The sequence below is a fragment of the Chinchilla lanigera genome, unplaced genomic scaffold (genome assembly GCF_000276665.1).
Source record: "Chinchilla lanigera isolate Chin_1 unplaced genomic scaffold, ChiLan1.0 scaffold00034, whole genome shotgun sequence".
NCBI lineage: Eukaryota > Metazoa > Chordata > Mammalia > Rodentia > Chinchillidae > Chinchilla > Chinchilla lanigera.
In genome coordinates this window covers 2,327,391-2,348,696 of record NW_004955435.1, presented here as the reverse complement: position 1 = coordinate 2,348,696, position 21,306 = coordinate 2,327,391, and the positions used below count along the sequence as shown (strand labels likewise).

At 37.6% G+C, this 21,306-nt stretch overlaps 1 protein-coding gene and 1 pseudogene across 1 annotated transcript in view; one reads left to right on the top strand and one right to left on the bottom strand.

Moving 5' to 3' along the window:
• Positions 1-21,306, top strand: part of Dpyd (dihydropyrimidine dehydrogenase) — a gene marked incomplete at its 5' end in the record, with an annotated part of 793,723 nt that overhangs the window by 452,211 nt on the left and 320,206 nt on the right. Inside the window, one exon of the mRNA XM_005389092.1 lies at positions 2,050-2,214. Coding sequence (XP_005389149.1) covers positions 2,050-2,214 — 165 coding nt within the window. The remainder of the gene's footprint in view (positions 1-2,049; positions 2,215-21,306) is intronic.
• Positions 3,571-5,079, bottom strand: LOC102027781 (annotated as a pseudogene).

Here is a 21,306-nt window from a genome sequence, read left to right as displayed (position 1 = left end):
AGGGATGCTGCTAAAACGCGGATCAGTTTTGTTGAAGAAACAAAAACTACTGTTGTGAGATCAGTGAATTGCAAAGTGATCATTTAAACCAGATGCCTCATCATTTGCAGAGCTACCCAGTGCGGGGCCACAGGGCTTCGTGACTGGAGGGGGACTTGCTACCTCCTCCATGACTTGGTCAGGTACTTCGGTATGGTGTCCCAGGTTGGATTCCTTTAGGTGAAAAATATTTAAGGGTAGTGGGTATAACAGAAGAAAAGGAGAAGCCTGGCGTGGTGGTGCACACCTGTAATCCCAGCACTCGGGAGGCTGAAGCAGGAGCATCGTTGGGAGTTCGAGACCAGCCTGGGCTACAAACTGAGCTCAAGGCCAGCCTGAACTGCATAGCGAGACCCTGTCTCAAAAAGGCAAACAAACAAACAAAAAAAACAAAGAAGAAGAAAAGGAGAATTTTAGGACTGTGTTTCTTCAAAATTAGAATAGAGAAGAAAAACAGCTTCACTCGAGGGAAACATTTCTAACACTTCTTCCCAGACCAGGGCCACACATGCCGGGCTGTGTGGTGAGCTGTTCCGAGCCGCCTGTAGGGATGGCGGGCGCACAGTTAGGCATCTGTCAAGACAGGAGTGTGATCAGGGAGCCTCGATCTTCCCGCGGCGCCTCCACTCGTCCTTCCGCCCACTCAGACTGCGTGACATGGTTCTCAGTAGCAAGTCAAGGCGAAGCTGGTAATGCTGTGCACAAGGACAATGGAGACGGGATGGCTTAATTAGTAAAAAATTAACTGGCATGAGTCCTATAAGTTAGAATGTACATATTTAAGGAGATTATTGTAACATTTATACCATTTATTTTATAATATACTAATTCGAATGTAAAAGTGAATGTAAATTACCGGAAATTAACATGCAATGTGAAGAAAAGTCCTTTTATCCTCTGCAACTGTAGCATTTGGCAGATTCAGGAATAAATAATCTTTTGTGGCAAGGGTATGCCTTATCAAACATATGCAGATCAGCACTAATTAATGCTAATTAAGGTTTCCTGTCTATCTAGTTGGAAAAACGTCCAAATGTTATGAAATCCAGTTAGTATTCCTATTACGCTAATTGTTTTATATGGGGTGGTTCTTAATTAAAATATGTAAATTGACCTTAATTGCTATATACTAATGGGGGTTCATGTTATCTCACTAGAAGTGACAAGATAGTGAGGAAGGGTACTTAAAAGACTAATTCTGATAAATCCTTAACTAAATGACCTTTACTCAAAATTAATTTTAATTGGAAGTTGGCAAAAGAAATATTTTTTCTTCTTTGTTTCTTTTTAGTTTTAAGAAATGGAAGAATGTTAGTCTTCTTTGTTAATACAGCTTTAGAAGCAGTTGTGGATTGTTAATTACACTTAACAAGCAAGTTAATTTTACTGTTTACTGTTTATACTTATCAGGAAGTTATTGATATCCTCATTTTAGTCTTGGGAAGACTTTCTTCTCACTGAATGTGAATATATGGTTACATTCTCTAGGTAATTTGATCCCTTTAGTGTGTCAGAATATATGTTACAGTTTGATGAGCCAAGAGCACCAGTAGTTTTTCCTTGGCTGATTTACACTGGAATTAATTTTTAGAAAATTTACACTTTTCTTCTTTGAAAATATTAACTTTTATTGGCAACTTTGGAGATACTAAGAATAAATGGGCTGAAATGGTACTTTTACATTCTACCTGTCATATTGTTACTTGTTTTTTAAATTGTAAACAAAATGTGTATGCCAAAAATTGAATATTAATGATTCTAAATGTACTTATTTTTCTACTGTGATAATCCTAGAATTTCAGGAAGTAATCTAGCTAAATTAATAAAGATTTCATTTTACCTTTGCAATTAGAAGTAGCATAATTTCAAATGTAATTCAAGACTGTTAAAATGTCTACAGCAATGTGAAAATGGACTTGGTAAAATATTGTCCTTTGTAAATGAGCGTATAATAAACATCGCAGATTTTCTTCACTGAAAGGAGACCTGATATCTGTACTGTTTTGTCAGGACATCGTGACAAATGTCTCGCCCAGAATCGTCCGGGGGACCACCTCTGGCCCCATGTACGGCCCTGGACAGAGCGCCTTTCTGAATATTGAGCTCATCAGTGAAAAAACGGCGGCATATTGGTGTCAAAGTGTCACTGAGCTAAAGGCTGACTTCCCAGACAATGTAAGTGTGATTTAACATCCGAAACAAGAGAATTGGCATAAGTCGGTGAATGTTTATTTAAACATCCAATTCATAGGCTTATAAATATTAATGTGGATAATATATTTTATTAAAGAATCTGCCAGTTGCTTTGCTGATGCGTAGAAAGATAAAAAGAAAGAAAGCTCAAGAACTCATAAAAATCCTCACAATGTGCGGCTTTCTTAGAAATGTGTTCCATGTAAATGGAAGAAATATCTACATAAGCAGAAGGAAGAGAAATGAAATACTCATTTTATTGAGTTGGTTTTCACTCTGTGTGGCTGGTATTTATGAAGGTGATGACCTTAGGAAGAAATGGCAGACTATAAATCATTTCAAATATAAACCTAAGCTGAAGCAGAATATTTTATATAGTTTGGTTTTTTCAGTGGGAAATAATTGACCAAATAGTTTTAACACTCTTATACTAACGGAGTCAACCATCTTTTATAAGCCCTTTTTCCCTAAGAGGCCGTGTACAGATATTGCATGGGGTGAAGTATAATGCATAGTTATCTCTTCTGTGATGTGGTTAGGGTTATTCTTGTCAGCCGTTCGTCCACCCTCCCCACTTCCCACCTTTCTCAGTGAATGTGGAGCTTGGGGCTTTGGGCAGTGTGTGCTTATGTTGCCTAAAAGACTTTACTATGTATTTCCTTCCAAAACAAAAACGAATACCGCATGTATTCTAATAGTACTTTTAGATCTAATGAAATGCGTGGATGTTTGCCTGTAAAAAAAATATGCCTGGCATATCTTTACAAAGAATGTTGCCTAGCCCATCAAGATTTTTCTGTTTTGGACAGCTCTAAGTGTTTCTCATTCCCTCTTACCTTGAAATAAATATGATCACGTAGAACAAATACAATTTATCTTCCTAAGACAGTTCTATGGATGTTAAGAAAACTATCAAGAGTCATCTGAAATCCATAGTTTCTGCTTATTAAGAATTTCTCACCTTCTGAATTTGATGTTGCAATTATTTCTACTTTCATATTATACAACTCTATAAAAATGGTGCTGGGTGATTTATTTCTTCAAGAATCTATATCCTCTGGGAAGCTTTTCTCAGAGCTGAGGTGGTCAACTCTAAAAAGAAATGTGTATGCTAATTTGGCCTGTCCTATTAAGTGCTGAACATGTGACATCATGACGATGATGAGCATTCCATAACACTTATTCCAGGGGCTGGGGATTTAGCTCAGCGGCACAGCGCCTTCCTGGCAAGTGCAAGGTTGTGAGTTCGATTCCCGGTACTAGAACCACCCCACCCCAAAAAAACCCCACTTATTCCATGCTAGGCACTGCCATAGAAGCTTTCCATGTTTTTTTTTTCTTTATTAAAATACTGAGTTTATTTCACATGTATATTTTTGTCTCCCTACCATGTCCATGTCTAACCACCACTACTACTATGTCTTATCATAACATTTCATACATACTTAAAACCAAGTAAAGGGTGGAGTTCCATCTTTAAAAACTAAGCAGGCATTTCAGACAGCACGTTCTTGGCAATGGGACCTGGACAGCATTTATCAAACACGGTAGGGAAAGTTCTCACTTTGCATTATAAGAAGGATAGCCAGATAGCAGCTGTTACAGAAATGAAATAAGACTGAAAGTTTTAACAAACTGTTTAAACTGTTTTCTCAAGGAGACTTCCTCCACTGCCAGAGATCTTGAATAGCCTCCCGGTCAGTCATCCGGAAGCAGTTCTTCACATAGTTGATGAACTTGGCTTCCACTTTGGGAAGAGAACCACCTTTTTCTATACTTGCTTGCATTTTTGCTTTAATGTCTTCTACGGAACTAGGTCCGTTGGGTGTTTTAGGAGTCTTTTTCCTGTTTTTTAAAGGATTCTTGGCCTTTAGATCTTGGCGTTGATGGTTTTGAGTCTTTTCCATTCTGCTTTGATTTTTGTGCATTTTTAGCTGGAGTATCTCATATTGATTTCTTCACTGGAGCTTTCTCTTCAGTTTCCTCATCATGAGAATCATCGTCATCATCATCTTCATCGTCATCATCATCCTCATCATCCTCATCCTCATCTTCATCAGCAGCAAGTTTTACTTTTTTCTGTGGAACCTTGCTACCACTTCCAGGGGCAGATCGCTTTCCAGATGTACTTAAGAGTTTTACATCCTCTTCCTCCTCATCGTCTGACTCTGCGTCTTCCTCCACAGCTAAGTGTGTCCACTAATATGCACAGGCCCTGAATCACACTTCAACCTTAACACAACAGGTGGTGTAAGTTCAAAGCCTCCAAGGGAAACCGTTGGCTGTACAGACATTTTTAAAGCTGCCAGTGTTATTTAGGTTTGTTTTTTTTTTTTTCTGGTACCGGGAGTCGAACTCACAACCTTGCGCTTGCCAGGCAGGTGCTGTGCCGCTGAGCTAAATCCACAGCCCCGTGCCAGTGTTATTTACTTGGACTGCCTTCGTAATTCATAGCCTCTGCTTCAGCAATGTGCAGTTCATTCTTTGCACCAGCCCCTAAACTGACCATTCTTAATGACAACTGCTGTTCGTTTTCATCATTATCCACCTTAAAGAGGTAATCTTTGTTGGCCTTTGGTTCACAACCGAAGAGGTAGTTCTGGGGCCTCAGGGGGCGCACGTCCATATCCATGGAATCTCCCATGGAGTGGTGGCACGCACTTAGGTGGGAGAGAACACGGACGGAAGCAAAGGAGTACTGCTCCGGAGAACAGGCGCGCAGGACGCACTCACGCCAGGCAAGCTTTCCGTGTTTTAAACTCGCGTGATCTTTCAGTAACTGCATATGCGCTGTGATATGCCCAGTTTCACAGAAGGTGAAAGTGAGGGACATGGAGGTTATGTGACGTACCCAGGGTTAGAACCTAACGCGTGCTACAGCTAGAAGCTGCACTTAAAATTTGCTGTTAGTATACATGCTTCTAACAGTCTTGCTTTCTAGAGGGTCTGCTCATGCTGCCTTTAACATTTTAGTATTTAATACAAGAACAGTGTATAATACAGTTTAACAAATACTGCTACAATAGTATTTAGATAAGACAATGTTTATGTGGGAAAAAGCAAGTATTTTCCTGCAGAATAACTGCCAGCAGTAGTTTGTCTTAAGCTTACAAGACTCCTCCTGCCAGCTCTTGGTCAGGAGTGAGCTGCTGTAACAGTGATCACCAGAAAGTGACCGTAAGAGGACAGAAAGCTGAGACGGGACCCTTGCTTTGTAGCTGCGCGGTCCGGGAGACGGAAGAGACACATTTAAATGTTCTTTTCAATTTCCCTGGCAACAGTTTTCTTGTTTTGTATGGATTTTTCTTCTGACAAAACAGTGCTTTCTTTTCTTGTTTCTAATGTTTCCCCATTTAGATCATACCTATTAGTCTTTTTCTGTACTCTTAGAACTATTTTTTAGCATTTTTACTCCCCATATCAAAGATAACATTTTAAGTACAATTAAAAAGCCATTCCCGTTTGAACCCAGAGAAGTAATGTGTGTGCACCTAGACACTGCCCTGCTGAGAGGAGAATATCCCCTGTGGTTTCGGAATTATTCTGTTGCCAAGCTCAATGAACGGAGTGCAGGAAGGTGACCCTTCATTTTCCAAGTTTAATTATCACGCTCACCAGAGTTTCCCACACCATTCTCAAGTGCGCGGCTGCCACCTTTAATGACAGGGATTGGCTCATTCAACTTCCTGTGGCAGCTTCTAAGCCAGGACTGTTCCCCGAAAAGGAAGCTGTACTGAGGACGTGCAGACCAATTGATGTTAGCAGCCGGTGTCCCTTTGCAGACAGGGTGGATACCAGCTGACCATGAGCCAGGGGAGATGGCTAAGAACATCCTGAAGAAGAGGTGGAAAGACCCCCTAAGATCTCTGACCTCCCCCAGAGAGCTCTAGCGGCTTTCAAGTTGCCTTTTATTTACCTATGAATTAAATTTGGCAAACTGATCACTGGAGTGACAATCTATGACTAACAGAGGATTTTAATTCTTAAGCCGAGATTTTGTAAAGCTTATTAAGAGATATACTATATATTTAGAGCCTACAGAAATCAATTTAAGCAAATTCTTTTTTATTTGTATTGCAAAAAAACTCTCAATCATATGTTTTAGACTTGAGAAAAAATGTTTTTCACCAGAAAAAACATGCTCTTCTTGGTCTGAATGCAGTAAACCAGCGGCCAAGCGTGGTATTTTGTATCATTGTGGAAGCTAAAGTGAATAACAACAACAACAACGAAGACTTGGGTAAAAAAAAAAAAAGCGGCAGAGTCGACTGGTAAAGATAAACACAGAGTGATGGGCTCCTAGAGAAACTGATAGAGGAAGGAGGGTTGATGAGGAGGAAGAGAAGGAAGAGGATGTAGATATACCGAGCACGGTACCGCCTCACTGCTGCTGCGGTCTTTTCTCAGATAATTGATGGCAGATACTCATTGTGCCCCTTAACTTCAAAATGCTTCTAAAGAAGCTGCTCTCCTTCAGCATGCCTGAGGGTGCTGTTTAGACGAATAGCCTCTCAACACAGAGTGTGACTCCTGTAGTTTGGAGGCAGCGGTGAAAAAGTGCCCAAAATATAGCAGCGGCAGCATGACTTCCTGTGCGGGGTATCAGTCCTGCCACTGTGTTTGCTGTATTCGTGGTTGGGAAGCACTAACTTCCAGGGGCACTTTAATATAAAATAAGGTCCTAAATGTTTTTCCCATCTGAGCTCGAGAATCTCCTCTACTCCATCAAAGGCTCTGTGGAACTCAGGTTAAAAACTCAGTTCTGCTTGTACGTTAGACTCTCCGGTGAATCTTAAGCAAACATCGTGGTTAGGCCTCATCCTAGTGTACCTGCCTCAGAAATGTTGTGGGGTGCGCTGAATATTCATCTACGCATGTGTATGTGTGCTTACAGGTGTGTGGGTAGACGTGTATGTGTGTGTGCTGGTTGTTTTTAAGCATTATATGTGGCATTTGACACACTGCAATTATTTACAACTATAAATTATACTGCATACAGTTATATTTCTTAGCTTAGAAATACTTTCTTATTCGGGTCTTACTTTTAGGGCTTCTGGGGCCTGTGAAGAGCAGTGCTGAGCCGAGGGCTGACTGTTCTCCAATATGAAATGTGAGTTGGTTTGGACTTTACAGCCTGCCGCAGTTCCCAGACCTGCATAAGAACCAAGTGCTGAAGTCAGACCCTTTCAGACAGCTCCACCCCTCAGTCTTAGAGTGTTCACGCTCAGGACCTGATTCACAGTGCGCTTCGCACTGGAGAGGTACGACGGAGACCTCTGACATGCCCTCTGAGCCTTTGTGCTTCCTGGCTGTCTGACCTGTGCTTTCTGCTCACCTTGTTCTTTCTGGACTTGCAGCTTCGTTTTCTCAACTCACACCGTGAAACACTCTGACATTTGTTTCCTTAGCTTCATGCCGTCCAGTGACCATTGCATGTACTGCTTAATGTGCAAGGTCTTAATAAAATGTTGTTTCATATGTTCTGGAAGGTCTTTGTTTCAGCTGGAGGGAAAGTACAGTCTCCACTGTTCAATTTAGAAAAGAAGAGTGGAAAACTGGAGTTTTCCTTAGGGAACTAGGAGTATGCTGTCCCGAGAAAATACTTGGCTACATGGAGCCCTGGGCCGGTCACTGACCTGGGAGCTGATCCGTTTTCACTGTTCTCAACTCGTGCAGTCAGTTACACTTTAACTTTTGCTTTGCTTCTATGCTAGCCCTAAGAAAATAACTGTCACTACTTAATGTTATTTTAATGGGAAGTAGTGAAGTCAAATGAATGAATGATAATAAAGAAAGTATAATTAATAAAACATTAGACAGAAGATCTTACATATTATATGACATATAATGAACTCAGATTCAGAAGAATTATTAAAAAGCATGTCGAGTTATCTTTAGTTTTTTAATTGGTAACTGTATAAGAAGCAATACTTTTTATATAAACCATTAGTTCACATGGTTTTTGAAAATCAATCAGGAAATGTACTTCAAGAGCTACAAAGATGCTGTTAGTTTCGATTTGTCAAATGTCCCTTTTAGAATATACCATGAAAAAATAAAGTTGGAAAAGAACTAAATGCATGAATAGAATTTTATATAATATAATTCATAGTAGTGAGTGATTGCAGTGGGGCAGTATCCTATCTGTAGTATCTCATTAAATTCTCACAGTGACTTATGAGGTTATGCGTTATCATCACAGGTGAGTGGAGGGTGAGAGTTGATCGATAGAGAATGAGAGGCAGGACTGAGATTCAGATCCATTCCGAGGCTGTACTGTACCTCTTTATGTCCTGGGCTGTATCAGCTCTGGAAAAGTAAGATGAGAGTCAGGGACGTAGCTCAGCGGCCCTGCACCTGCCTGGGAAATGCAAGGCCCTGAGTTCAATGCCCCATACCAAAGAAAGAAAAAAAAAATAGATTGATTGGTTTAACTGAGTATGGACTATTTCACACTTACTTTTGAACTTTTCATTACTATTACAAATTACTTTTATTTTTTAAAATTAAATACTTTAAAAAGTCAATAAAATAAAGTGGCTTGATAATTTGGTTAAGATTAATCCTGAATTTTGTAAAGAAGTGAATCTGGAATATATTGATGGCTTCCCAAACCCATGAACGGTACTGGGAAGTCACTCCTTAAATTCTGGTGTGCAGAAGAGTGCTGTGACTGAGCGATACGAGTCCCTCGGTAGTTGTTCCACAGAGTGACCAAGAGTGAAGCTTGGTAATGTTTATAAGAATACAAGAATCCCTGGTATCAACCAAGCTAAAATGCATAGAGTGTTGCATCCATCAAAAAGTTTCCTGGTTATATGAAGAAGTAGGAAAATATAACCAATAATAAAAGGTGAATGAATCAATTAAAACCATTCTCAAATTGACTTGATATTAGAATTGGCCGCAGTTACAGTATATCTGTTATTATAACTATATTTAAAATATTCAAAGAGTTAATATATGGAAGATAGATAAAAGATCTAAGTCAATCTTGCAAAAATTAAAAACTATAATTAATAGTGGAAGTATAATATATACTGGAAGTTATGAACAGCATATTAGGCAATTCAGGAGAAATAATTAGTAAACTTAAAGACATTGTAACAAAAATTATCAAAAATTAAGCAGAGAGAGGAGCGAGGGAGAAGATTCACCAATGAGCCCGTGAGCTGAAAACAAGCTCAAAAGACTGCATATGTATGCAGTCAGTGACCCCAAAAGAGATAAAGAACCAGAAAAATATTTGAAGAAGCAATGGCTCAAATGTCCCAGTTTTGCTTAAAAATACAACTGTGTTTTCCTCTCTGCTCAAGGAAAAACAAAAATCAAGAACAAGAAATTTTAACTCCAAGCCTGAGAAAAATTGAAAAGAAACCGCACCAAGCTAATAGAGCAAAATAACATTAATCAAACCAGTTACAATGAAGAAAATATTCAAGTAGCCAGGTGGGAGGTAGGGAGACTTGTTCTCTACAAAGGAGTAAATATAAAGTTTACTGCTGTGATTTGTTATGGAAAAAAAAAAAGCATGCTGGAAGGTAACGGGACAGGATCTTTAAAATACTGGAAGAAGAAAACCAACAAAGCCAACATTCATATTACAAAATCTGGAAATAAAACTTTCCAAAATGTAGGTGACATAAATGACTTTTCAAGGACAAAAATAGGAAACCTATACTACTATATAGAAAATATTAAAAGAGAATATTTAGGCAGGAAAAAATGGTACTAAGTCAAAATATGGATCTACAAAAAGAAATCAGATTTTGTAACAATATGGTTACCTATATGATTATTTCCTTATTGTCTAACTCGCTTTAGAAGAAATTTGGTCATTTAAACAAAAATATATTATGGTTATAGTATTGGGGTTATAAAATATATAAAGGTAATATATAGGAGTAGATTACAAAAGTTGTGAGGGAAAGGATGGCAATATCTTAATATCGCCAAACTTCAAGCACCATATGCAAAGTTTTATGTTACTTTAGAGGTAGGCTGTAATAACTTAATGTTATTATAAGAGTATTTTACAGAGTATTTTAAACAGACTATAAACTCTAAAGCAACTACAAAGTAATGCAATCCAATAATGCTAGAAAGCAAAAATAGTTATGAAATGAAATCGTAAAATAATACTCAATCCATAAGAAAGCAGAAGCAAGGGAAAGGGAGCAAAATAGAAATGACACAAACAGAAAGTTCATAGTGAGGACATAAAGTTAAGTATTCATTGCTATCATTAAAATATCAATGATTAAATGTCATGATTAAAAGACAGATATTGTCAGATTGAACTTTTGAAAAAAGCAAGTCTCAACTTCTGTCTACAAGAAATAACTGGAAGTATAAAGATTAAAGTAAAAGAAAGTTGGGGCTGGGGATTTAGCTCAGCGACAAAAGCGCCTGCCTGGCAAGCGCAAGGTCGTGAGTTCGGTTCCTGGTACCGGAGAAAAAACAAAAACAAACAAACAATAAAGTAAAAGAAAGTTGAAGAATTTGAAAATTATATTTAATGCTAAATCTAAAGAAATAATATCTTATTATATAAGAGCAGACAAAACATATATCAAAGCAAGAATGTTACCAAGGAATGAAAATTAAAAAGATCATTATATGATGATGCAGTAATCAGTTCATTCAAAGATGATAACCTTAAATTTTATGCACTTAGTAGCAGCTCTTCAAGATGCATAAAGAAAAACCTGATGGAGCTATAGGGAGCAGTGGGAAAGCTTACACTTAGAGCTAGATTTATTTTCATATTCCTGCTAGTAATTAGTGAAATGACAGAGTGAGTTTTCAGAGATTTGAAAATCACTATCAGCCAATTAAGCTAATTTATACTGATACAGCATACCATTCAGTGACCATAGTTACACAATATTCTCCAGTACCTTTAGAACATTTAGCTAGATAAGCAGTATTTGGGCACATAAAAGAAGTCTCAATAATTTTAAAGCAATTCAAATCATACAAAGTACATACTCTTACCAAAACAGAATTAAGTTAGTAATCAGCAACAGGAATATAGATGGGAAATACTCACATATTTTGAAAATAAATAATATACTTCTAAATAACCTTTTATCAAAAAAGAAATCATGCAAAAAATTAGAAAGCATTTTGAACTAAAACAAAATTGATGTATGACATGTCAAAATTTGTGATATGCTATAAAAGCATTCATGGGAAAAATGATACTACCATATGCATGTATCAGAAAAATGTCTCAAATTAATGACTTCAGCTTCTACCTTTAAAAGCTAGCAAAACAAAAGAGAAATTAAAACTAAAGTAAATAAAATAAATGACATAGTCTGGATCAGTGGAAGAAATCAGTGAAATAAAAAAGATAAAAATAATAGATAAAATTAATGAAGTTAAACTGGTTCATTGTAAAGCTCAGAACTTATAAAAACAATAGTCAGATTCCTCGGGAAGAATAAACAAAGAGACATGAGTTACCACTATAGAGAAGGAAAAAGTAACACTGCCAATTCTATAGATATTAAAAGGAAAATAGCAAAATATTATGAACACTTTTATGTAAATTAACTTACCAATTTTGATGAACTGAGCAGATTTACTTAATGACACAAATCATCAAACTTTCCTCAAGAAACAAAAAGATAACATTAAAGAAACTAAATTCCTACTTCAGAACAGGTCTGTGAAGGAAACCTCAGGGCCAGCTGGCTTCACAAGCGGCTTCCACAGACTATTTCAGAAAGAATAATGCTGGTTCTGTGTAGCCTTCCAGGAAACTGAAGCAGAGGAAGGACTGCCTGAGCATTGGGTAAACATCCCTACCCCACAACCAGACAGCTGTAGAAGGAGAAAAGAAAACCATGGACAGTATTCCTCATCAAAATAGCTGCAAAAATTTTAAGCAAACTTTAAGGAATCTATTCCAACAACATATAAAAATAATGCAGCATGATTGAGTGAGTTTCATCTTAGAAATTCCATGTATGTCCTACAGTTGAAAATGTAATTTACATATTAAAAAGGAAGTAGTAATAATAATAGTCACATAAACTATGTAATAATATCAGTAAAGCCACCAGGAAAGAAAAACATATGAAGAACACCACAATTTATTTCTGGTTAAAGATGAAAACTCAGCGGTATAACATTTGAAGAGAAATTCCTCAACCTCATGAAGGCCGTCTGCAAAACAAGCAAAAATATCTCTAGTACTTAATGGTGAAAGACAGTATTGTCCTCTGAAGTGCAACAAAATAAGGAAAATATCTAAGACTTTCTTATTTCAAGAGTTATTTTAATTATTCAAAAGTTAGCTCATTAATATAGTAATTGGGGTCATCTCTGTTGGCATACAGATAGAAAAGCAGACCCACGGACAGCGCTGCAGACAATCCATAAGTTAGTTGCATGAGAAACCTTTTTTTTTTCTTTTTTTTTTTGTCTTTTTGAGACAGGCTGTCCTATCCAGTTCAGGCTGGCCTTGAGCTCACTTTGTAGCCCAGGCTGGTCTCAAACTTGGCAACAATCCTCCTGCCTCAGCCTCCCGAGTGGTGGGATTACAGCACGTGCCACCACGCCCAGCTTGAGCAACCTATTTTGGCAACCATATAGAAAGGCAATTCCACATAGAAAAAAAACACAGTATTTTTAACAAATAATGCTGGAAAAATTAGATATTTATATGAAACAAAACATTTCTATTAACTCAAAATAGAAAGAAACTGTAAAACTTCTGGAAGAAAAATGTGAGTACAAAATCCTTGTGCATTTAGGTTTGGTAATTCTCTTAAATAATTATCAAAATCATCGTCCTTGAAAGGAAAATGATAAATTTGATGTCATCTAATTAAAAAACATTTGCTCTTCAAACCCATTGTTAAGAAAAATTGAGACACAACCACAGGACTGAGAGAAAATATTTGCAAATCATGTTTCTGATAAAATGCTTATGTCCAGCAAATTTAAAGAGTTATCAAAACCCAGTAATAAGAACAATCCTCCCTATTGTGAGCAGAAATTTTGGATACTTCACCAAATATTATAGATGACAAATAAGCAAATGGAAATGTGCCCAACATTGTTATTCACTAGAGAAATCCAAATTAAAAGTACAATGAAACACCACTACATGGCTATTACAAAGTCCACAGACTTCCCAAGGTTGGTCATACCAAATATAGGCAAGGATGTGGAACCATAGGACTTACACACTGCTGTTGGTCTTAAACTACTTTTGAAAAAAAATTTTTTTTTAAGTTAAACATTAAGTTACCAAGATATTTCACTTCTAGGTACTTACCCAAGAAAGCAAAGCATGTGTGAGAATGTTCATAGAAGCTTTCTTTGTAGTAACCAAAAAAGAAAAAGAAAGAAATAAAGAGAAAAAGAGAGGAAGGAAGGAAGGAAGGAAGGAAGGAAGGAAGGAAGGAAGGAAGGAAGGAAGGAAGGAAAGAGAGAGAGAGAGAGAAAGAAAGAAAAAGAAAGAAAGAAAGAAAGAAAGAAAGAAAGAAAGAAAAAGGGGAAGAAAGAAAAACACTGAAACCAACTTCCACTTCTATCAGCCCCTAAGTGGTTAAACCATGTTGTATACCTACAGTAAAATAGTAATTTACACACAATAAACTGATTCACCTCAAAATAATTATGCTGAGTGAAAGGAGTGCTATCACCCCTCCCCAAAAAGTAGACATATTTTATGATACCGTTATAAATTTCTAGAAAATGTGATTTAATCTATAGTGACAGAGAGTGCATTGATGGATGCTTTATGGGCAGACAGGGCAAAGGTCATAATAAAACTCTTCACACAGGAGAAGTTCATTGTCTTAATTGTAATGGTGGCCTCAAAGTATATGTGTATGTTAAAACATAGAAGTTACACACATGAAAGGTGCGATTGATTTATATTTTATATAAAAGTTTATCCTGTGTTGTTTTGCATGTACATAGAATTACATTTATATATCTGTTAAAAAATACAGTCAGCCAGGCATCGTAGCACATCCCTGCTATCCCAGTACTCTAGGAGGCTGAGGCTAGAGGGGAGGGCACAAGTTTGAGGTTGGCCTGGGACATATACCAAGTTAGCAAGATCCTGTCTCAAAATAAAAATAAAAAAGGAGGATAGGGATGTAGTTTTGCGCAAAGGCCCTGGGTTCAGACTACAGTAACACACACACACACACACACACACACACACACACAGTTACAATTTTAAACTACAATAGCACTTTTCATAAAATGAGTCCTGGGAATGACCTCGGATAGGATAGAAGACAGCCTGGCCCAGTTCCTGAAACTACTACTTTGATACAGAGTCAGAGGAATTACTATGAAGTTAAAAATGACCTTAAGCAATATTAAGAAAAAAGCAATCGTGGTTGAACTGTTAAGCTTTGGGTTTGTCAGAGATTAAAATACTGGTGATTCTTGTCATGCAGTAAAAGCAAAATCCTAAAATACAGGCATTAAGATGATCTTGAATCTTAAGGTGGGTGGCTACAATATACTCTTTCTCAAATTCCCCTTCGTTTTGTAATTTGTCGAGCTGCCTTTGGGTGAGAGTAGCATCTCTCTGGAGGTCTAGCGCTGAACCTGGTGAGCCACGGGAAAGACCTTGCGCATCATACAGGAGCACTGAGCTGAAACTCCTCCGTGGTCGAGAAAGTTCTAGCTCGCAAGAAAGGCAATGGAAACAATTTATAAATTGAATAATCGGAGGATGGCTAAAAACAAAAATAAAGTCCCTACTAAAAAAGCTGGGAGGTGTGTCCAGCGGGCCTACTCACTTCGTGTCAGCTTGTTTTATAAGCCGTGCTGCATTTTTATAGAGAACTCAACTCTAATGTGTTCTTCTAAAAGACTGGGTACATCCTGACAGCGAGAGGAAAGCGTACAACCTCCAACAATTTCCTCCCTCCTGCTTTTCCCTAGAAGTCCCTAAAATGTTCCTTTTTTTTTTTTTTTTTTAAATCTCACAGAGCTTATTTAATCTTTAATTTTTAAAATAATCTTCTAAAAACCACTATTTGTTTTATGAGAGGGTGGAATGCAGGAGGTGAACTAAAAGATACCACTTAACATACGACTGCAGTGACGTGTATTGCATAAACTTCCTCACTAGTTGTGTCATTCTACTTTTTATTTTTAGGTTTTGCGTTCTGAACAACAATCCTTGCCCCATCAGCTTTCTTTATTGCCAGTGGATATTTTTAGCATTTTACATTGTATCTGCAGGGAATACTCTTCAGAAATTTATTTTTCACAAAGAACTAATTTCAGATTCTCACCTTAGGTCTTCTAAGACGTTTGCTTGAAAGCACTGTCTGCATTCTCTAAGACAGTTTATAAAAACTAAATTTTTAACACATTACTGTTTTAAAGGTTTGAATGCTATATTTTAATAACTGTTCCATTTTGAACCATTATTTATGGCTAGGAAATTGATTCAGTTTAAATTAAATTTAAGGCTACATTTGCAAATATGATTCAAATAATTATGACCCATCTCTTCAAAAAAAAGATATCAGAAGACATCAGACTACTGGTTTAATCACCAGGCTAACCAAGCATTCCTAAAATATCACAAATGAGAAATTACTTGTTAGAACAGTGAAATAAGTGTTTAATGAACCCTCGGTTTACTGAAGATTTTACTCTTTGGGATATGTATTCATTTTAGAACCAAATGTCCCATTAGAATGCGGACTGTCTGGTAAGAATATGTACTAATGGGGGTAACTGATGGTTATTCATTTTAATAGCAACTAGGAAAGAATCAGTAAATGAAATTCATGAGTAAATATAGAAAAACACTTTTACCATAATCAGTCGACCAGGTGCATTTCATAACTGTGTTGAAATGAAAAGATTAAAAAAGAAAAAAAGCGAAAGCAGAAAGGAAGAGAAAAAGAAAAAAGCAAAACAAAAAACAGATACATTTTGGGATGAATCTTTGCCCAGAGCAAACTTGGATGCTTAAGTAAAGTGGAAGAAATGAGAACTGACAAATAGGGTTTTATAAACTGAAAACGTAACAGTTTCTCGTTTCTGGTTTTATAGAATCACTGAACAGTATAGAAACTTGTTCTTCTCTTATTAAAAAGGTATGAATAACATCCCTTTAGGAATGATAGGAATCCAGTATTCAGATGAAAGTATGTAATTTCTTGAGGTTGTTTCTTAAACTATAAGCGGTAGAATTCCAAAATGGTAACAGAACACCTGACCGCACAACCTCCCTCTTCTGCTAAGAGGTTGTAATACCTCAAAAAATTAAAACAGAGAGAAACAAGCGCACACGTACTCTCAGTCACAACTGGGAAGTTATTTTTTAAAGTCATGCGTCATTGTATAAGATTGTCCATGCGTGACCCCTTCCTTCACCTGTATTTTTTCTGCCTTTGGTGAAGGTGTTATTGCGCAGAGGAATGGGGAGGGTAATCAGCCAAAGGGAAGAGAAGAATCGAAGACCTAGATAATTCACAAACTGGAAAATGAGCTCTTAACTAGTCGCGACTGGACTGTAAATAGGATAGAAAGAATTTATCCTTGGTGTTGGCCTGAAAAGCATTTGTACCCGATCCAAGAAAGTATTTGTGAATTTCACAGTTGGCTATTTTTTCTCCCTTTGAGATTTTTTTTCCTGAACTAATTATCCATTGTGTACATGAAGCAAAGAAATAATGCATCGTGAAAGTCATTCTTAAGGTAACACTTCAGTTTGGATGTTGTTAAAATGCCTAGGGCATTAATAAGGAATGAGTTAACTTTATTAATACAGCTTCTTTGGGGAGTTTCTGATCTATGTACTGATCACCCAAAAGGAAATTTTCTGTAATATTTTATTCATGCAAAATTTAGGGGAGCAACTAGATTGACTAATCTTTCCATAATAAATAATTTAATTTCACTTTGTGCTGCTTTTCGCATTTTAATTTTTTCATAATGTGTCCTTTAAAGCTCTCAATATTAAAATGATGTGTGACTGTTTTGTGACTGATTTAGTTTAAACTGTAAATTGGGTTATGGCTCTTGGGTTACAAGGTGGGGGGATGTCTTAATATAGGATGAGTACAATTGCAGCCTGAAAAATCTGTATGCACTGTAAGATGTTACATGAATTACCTGAAACGTTGTAGAAATCAACACAAGAAATGATACATAACACCGTATGAGTGTAGTTACTGTAACTACTCTTCAGACACTTGATATTGCATATATTTTCATGCATTCTGCTGAGCCGCAGTTTTATGACTCCAGTTGTCTAATCTCTTGCTTGAAAGCTTGTAAAGTCTTCCTAGTTCAGACTCCCCGTTAGGACAGGGACGTTTTGGTTGGGCTGTGACCTTGAAGTGTAGGCGGAGCTGCTTCTGGTTAGCATGTGGAAAGCCAGCCCAGCCGTCAGAACAAATTGGATAAACTGCAAAATCAGGGTTTTTTAAAAAAAAAAAAAAAAAAAACTGCCTGAGATCAGAGATGCAAATAAATTACGTGAACTAAATTCCCGAAAATGGCAAGGAGAAGAGCCGTTCACCACGATTTTGTTTCCTGGCAGAACGATGATGAGAGAAAGAACTTAGCAGAAGGGAGCCAGTTACAGTTGTGCAGGCCTAGGAGTGGCTGTGCTCCCAGCCGTGACGCTGCGAACCCTGAGGAGGGCAGGCCTAGACGGCGTCCGCACCCGCCAGCTAGCTCTGCTTTGTGACGCTTCGGTCACTGATTTGAGCACCACGTGCGGAGCTAAGGCGGCGGAGCCGAGAAAACCTTCCAAAGGCAAGCAGCGCCTTCTCTAATTAATGGGTACAGGCCTGCTGAAGGAAAGAGAAGGAAGGAGCCCTGAGCGCCGTCTGCTGCATTCTAGGTCTCCACTGATTGTTTTGTGCCTTGGCCCTTGGAAGAGATCCGCAAGACACCCTGAAGCACAGGAAGCTACAGGGGTGAGGAGCAAAGAGATCCCAGCAGCTCAGCTGCGTAACAGCCAGAAAGACGCTTTAATTTGGAAAGTTGATGGTGGACTAATAACAATACAGAAAGTCTGAGTCTCCGTGGGCTTAAGTCCCAAGTCCTGGTGTAGGGAAAGTTCTGAGATCCGACCTCAGAACATTTGAGCCCAAAGGAGCAATAAATCTACCTAAGCCTCAACAAAGCGTAGGCTCAGTATAACTGGATATGATCACTTCAGGATCCTGTATTAATAGCCCAATAGCACAGAGATAGTGATTATTATTCCTGTAAGTCTCTACTGTTCTCTCTTATAAACTAGCTGGCATACAGTAAAAAAACATGCGAAAAAACTGTGACCCAGTGTCAAGAGAGTTCCCTTTAGAATTTAGAAATAGAATTGGAATTATCAGATAGAGACTTAATATTACCATGACAAATGTAAAAATATTCTAGTGGAAAAAATGAAAAAGCAATCATAAAAATATGTAGAGATTTGTCAGATATTTGTAAAATATTAAAAATTCAAACTGAAATAAAGAAGTGAAAAATTCTGCATGAGAAATGGTGGAGACATAGATGGGCTGAAAGAAGACAGTGCGGGGGAAGAGAGAGTCAGTGAGGGTAGAGACAGCACTAGAAATTGCCAAGCTGAAAACTCAAGGCGGAAAACTGCCACAGTCTGCATTCTGTGGAACAGAGTCAAATGTTTTAACGTTTAAGTAATTGAGTTTTCTGGAGTGTTAACAGGAAGATGATAGCCCAAATTCCAGTTCAAATCGTACCATACCGCGACGGCTTCCCTGGGCCACGATTTTTAAAGTAGATCTCTGTCCTATACCCCGTCACTGTGTGGCATTGCCAGATGTTAGTGCCTCAGAAGAACTCACTTCCTGCATAAATCAGCTATTTTTATTTTATTCCACCAATATTTATTGAAAATATACTAAGTGTCAGGATTTGTTTTAGATCCATTCCGGGTCTCTTTTCTCATGACATGAATCCCTCCTCTGTAGTATAAATTTCGTAAAGGAAGGGATTTTTAAGAAGTGTTTTCTCAATCTAACCCTAAATCTTGATTCTCTAGAGCAGTAACTGGTGGATAGTAGAAGCTCAATAAACGTTTCTTAGGAAAAAAAATTACTTGAAAAAGGGTGAATTGCAAGGCCCTGTTTTATATTCTTTTCTGAGACTCTCTGGCAAAAACTCCCAAGGCCAATCTGCTATTGTTTCTCTTCCTTTTTTCTCACAATCCTCAGGATTTACTTTTTTTGAATTGCCCAAAGAAATAATGCACAGATAGGCAATTTTTAAAATACAAAGTGTATAGATGTAAAGTAGATTTTAGGAGGAGGAACCCGGTATTGGGAGAAGGATAAACATTCTTCTACTAACGCGTACACCACTCAGTCTTAGAACTGTGCAAATACAGCCAGCCCTCTGTTCTCCATCAGACAGAGTTTATTTTAGTGTCTGTAGGACCTGGCTCCATGCCTAACAAATTCAGCTGCTTCTTTTCCATGTATCTGTATGTAATGCTTCATTAAGTGTCATGAAAATGGAGATATTTCTTTAAATTGTCAGGGTATACAAATTAGTCATATAAGGGAAGGGCACATGACATAAAAGATTTTTAAGGCAGCTGCTGAAGTGCGGTTCAGAATTACTGTTCTCATTGAAAGCTCATAGCCCTGCTAGGGTGTGTTGGCTGAGTCTGAGAAACAGGTTAGCAAGTCTCAGCCTTCGGAGCACGCTTACGTAGAATATCAAATCACACGCTAGAATTCTCCAAGGGTACCATTCCGTTCTCACAGTTCTAACCAAGGAAATTCTGTACATCTCCTGTGATTCTCAGGTTTATATTGAAATTTATTCCAATCACTGCTTGCACAGCTCTCTGATCTTACAGGGAAATCTGATGCTAGTAGAAAAAGTGGTATTTGCCATTATTTAGCATTGATGAAGAACTGAATTGTTAGTCATAGTCTTTGAATGACAGAGTCTTTGAATCATTAAGTATTAAACATTTTCTGTCTAAATCTGTTTGTTAGAGGCTGGGGATTTAGCTCAGCGGCACAGCGCCTGCCTGGCGAGTGCGAGGTTGTGAGTTCGATTCCTGGTACTGGAAAAAAAACCAAAACTGAATCTGTTTGTTTCCTAGGGAAAGCAAAGGTTAGCGATTTTGATCTCAAAATTGTACAGACTAGGTTCAGTATGTTGGCATTTATTCTTCAATATATGTTTTTGGTAATTACTAATCACCCCTCATCAACCACCAAATAAAACAACCCAGAAAACAGTACTGAATTTCAGATGCCATCACTTAGAATTGTGGGTTGCCAACATCTGTTGGTCAGAGTGTCATAACTGGTGAGGACCAAGTTCATTAGTAGGAAGTACCCTTTACTGTGGGCGTTGCTATGCTGAGTGACAGATGCCCTTTGTCACTAATCCCCAGCACATTTGTAGAACAGAGGTATTCTTATCCTCATTCTGTGAATGTGGAAACCAGTCCTAAAAGTTCAACAGTAACTTACCAAAGATAAAAAACACTGGAAGTATCAAACCCAGGAACTGAACTTTGAATGTTTTCAGTCTCTCCAGAACAAAACACATTTACCTGCACTGCCTACATGATTGTATTTATTGATCAAAACAAATAAAGACAGAAAGAAAAACTAAATAAGTTATAAAACACTAGGACAGATAACTCTTTCTGTTTAGGATTAAGGCAGACAAATGTATGCTAAATTAATTTCTCATGTAAAAATATATTTACAGATGCATTATTAATTTAACTTTAAGAAGCATATGAACTGATAATTAGAGAATCAAATTATGCAAAATAAAACAAGTTATGTTATGCCAGTTTTTATAATCATACATATAGTACCATTGCATTATCATATCCAGTAAGAAAAACAGAATAATTTTTCATTAACTTAAGTTTGTCAAGATGTGTGTTTTGTTACGTTGATTAAACAGGCCAATAAAGATTTAACATTTTCGGGGGCTGGGGATTTAGCTCAGCGGCAAAAGCGCCTGCTTGGCAAGCGCAAGGTCGTGAGTTCGGTTCCCGGTACCGGAGAAAAACCAAAAAAAAAAAAAAAGATTTAACATTTTCTCTGTAAAGGCTAC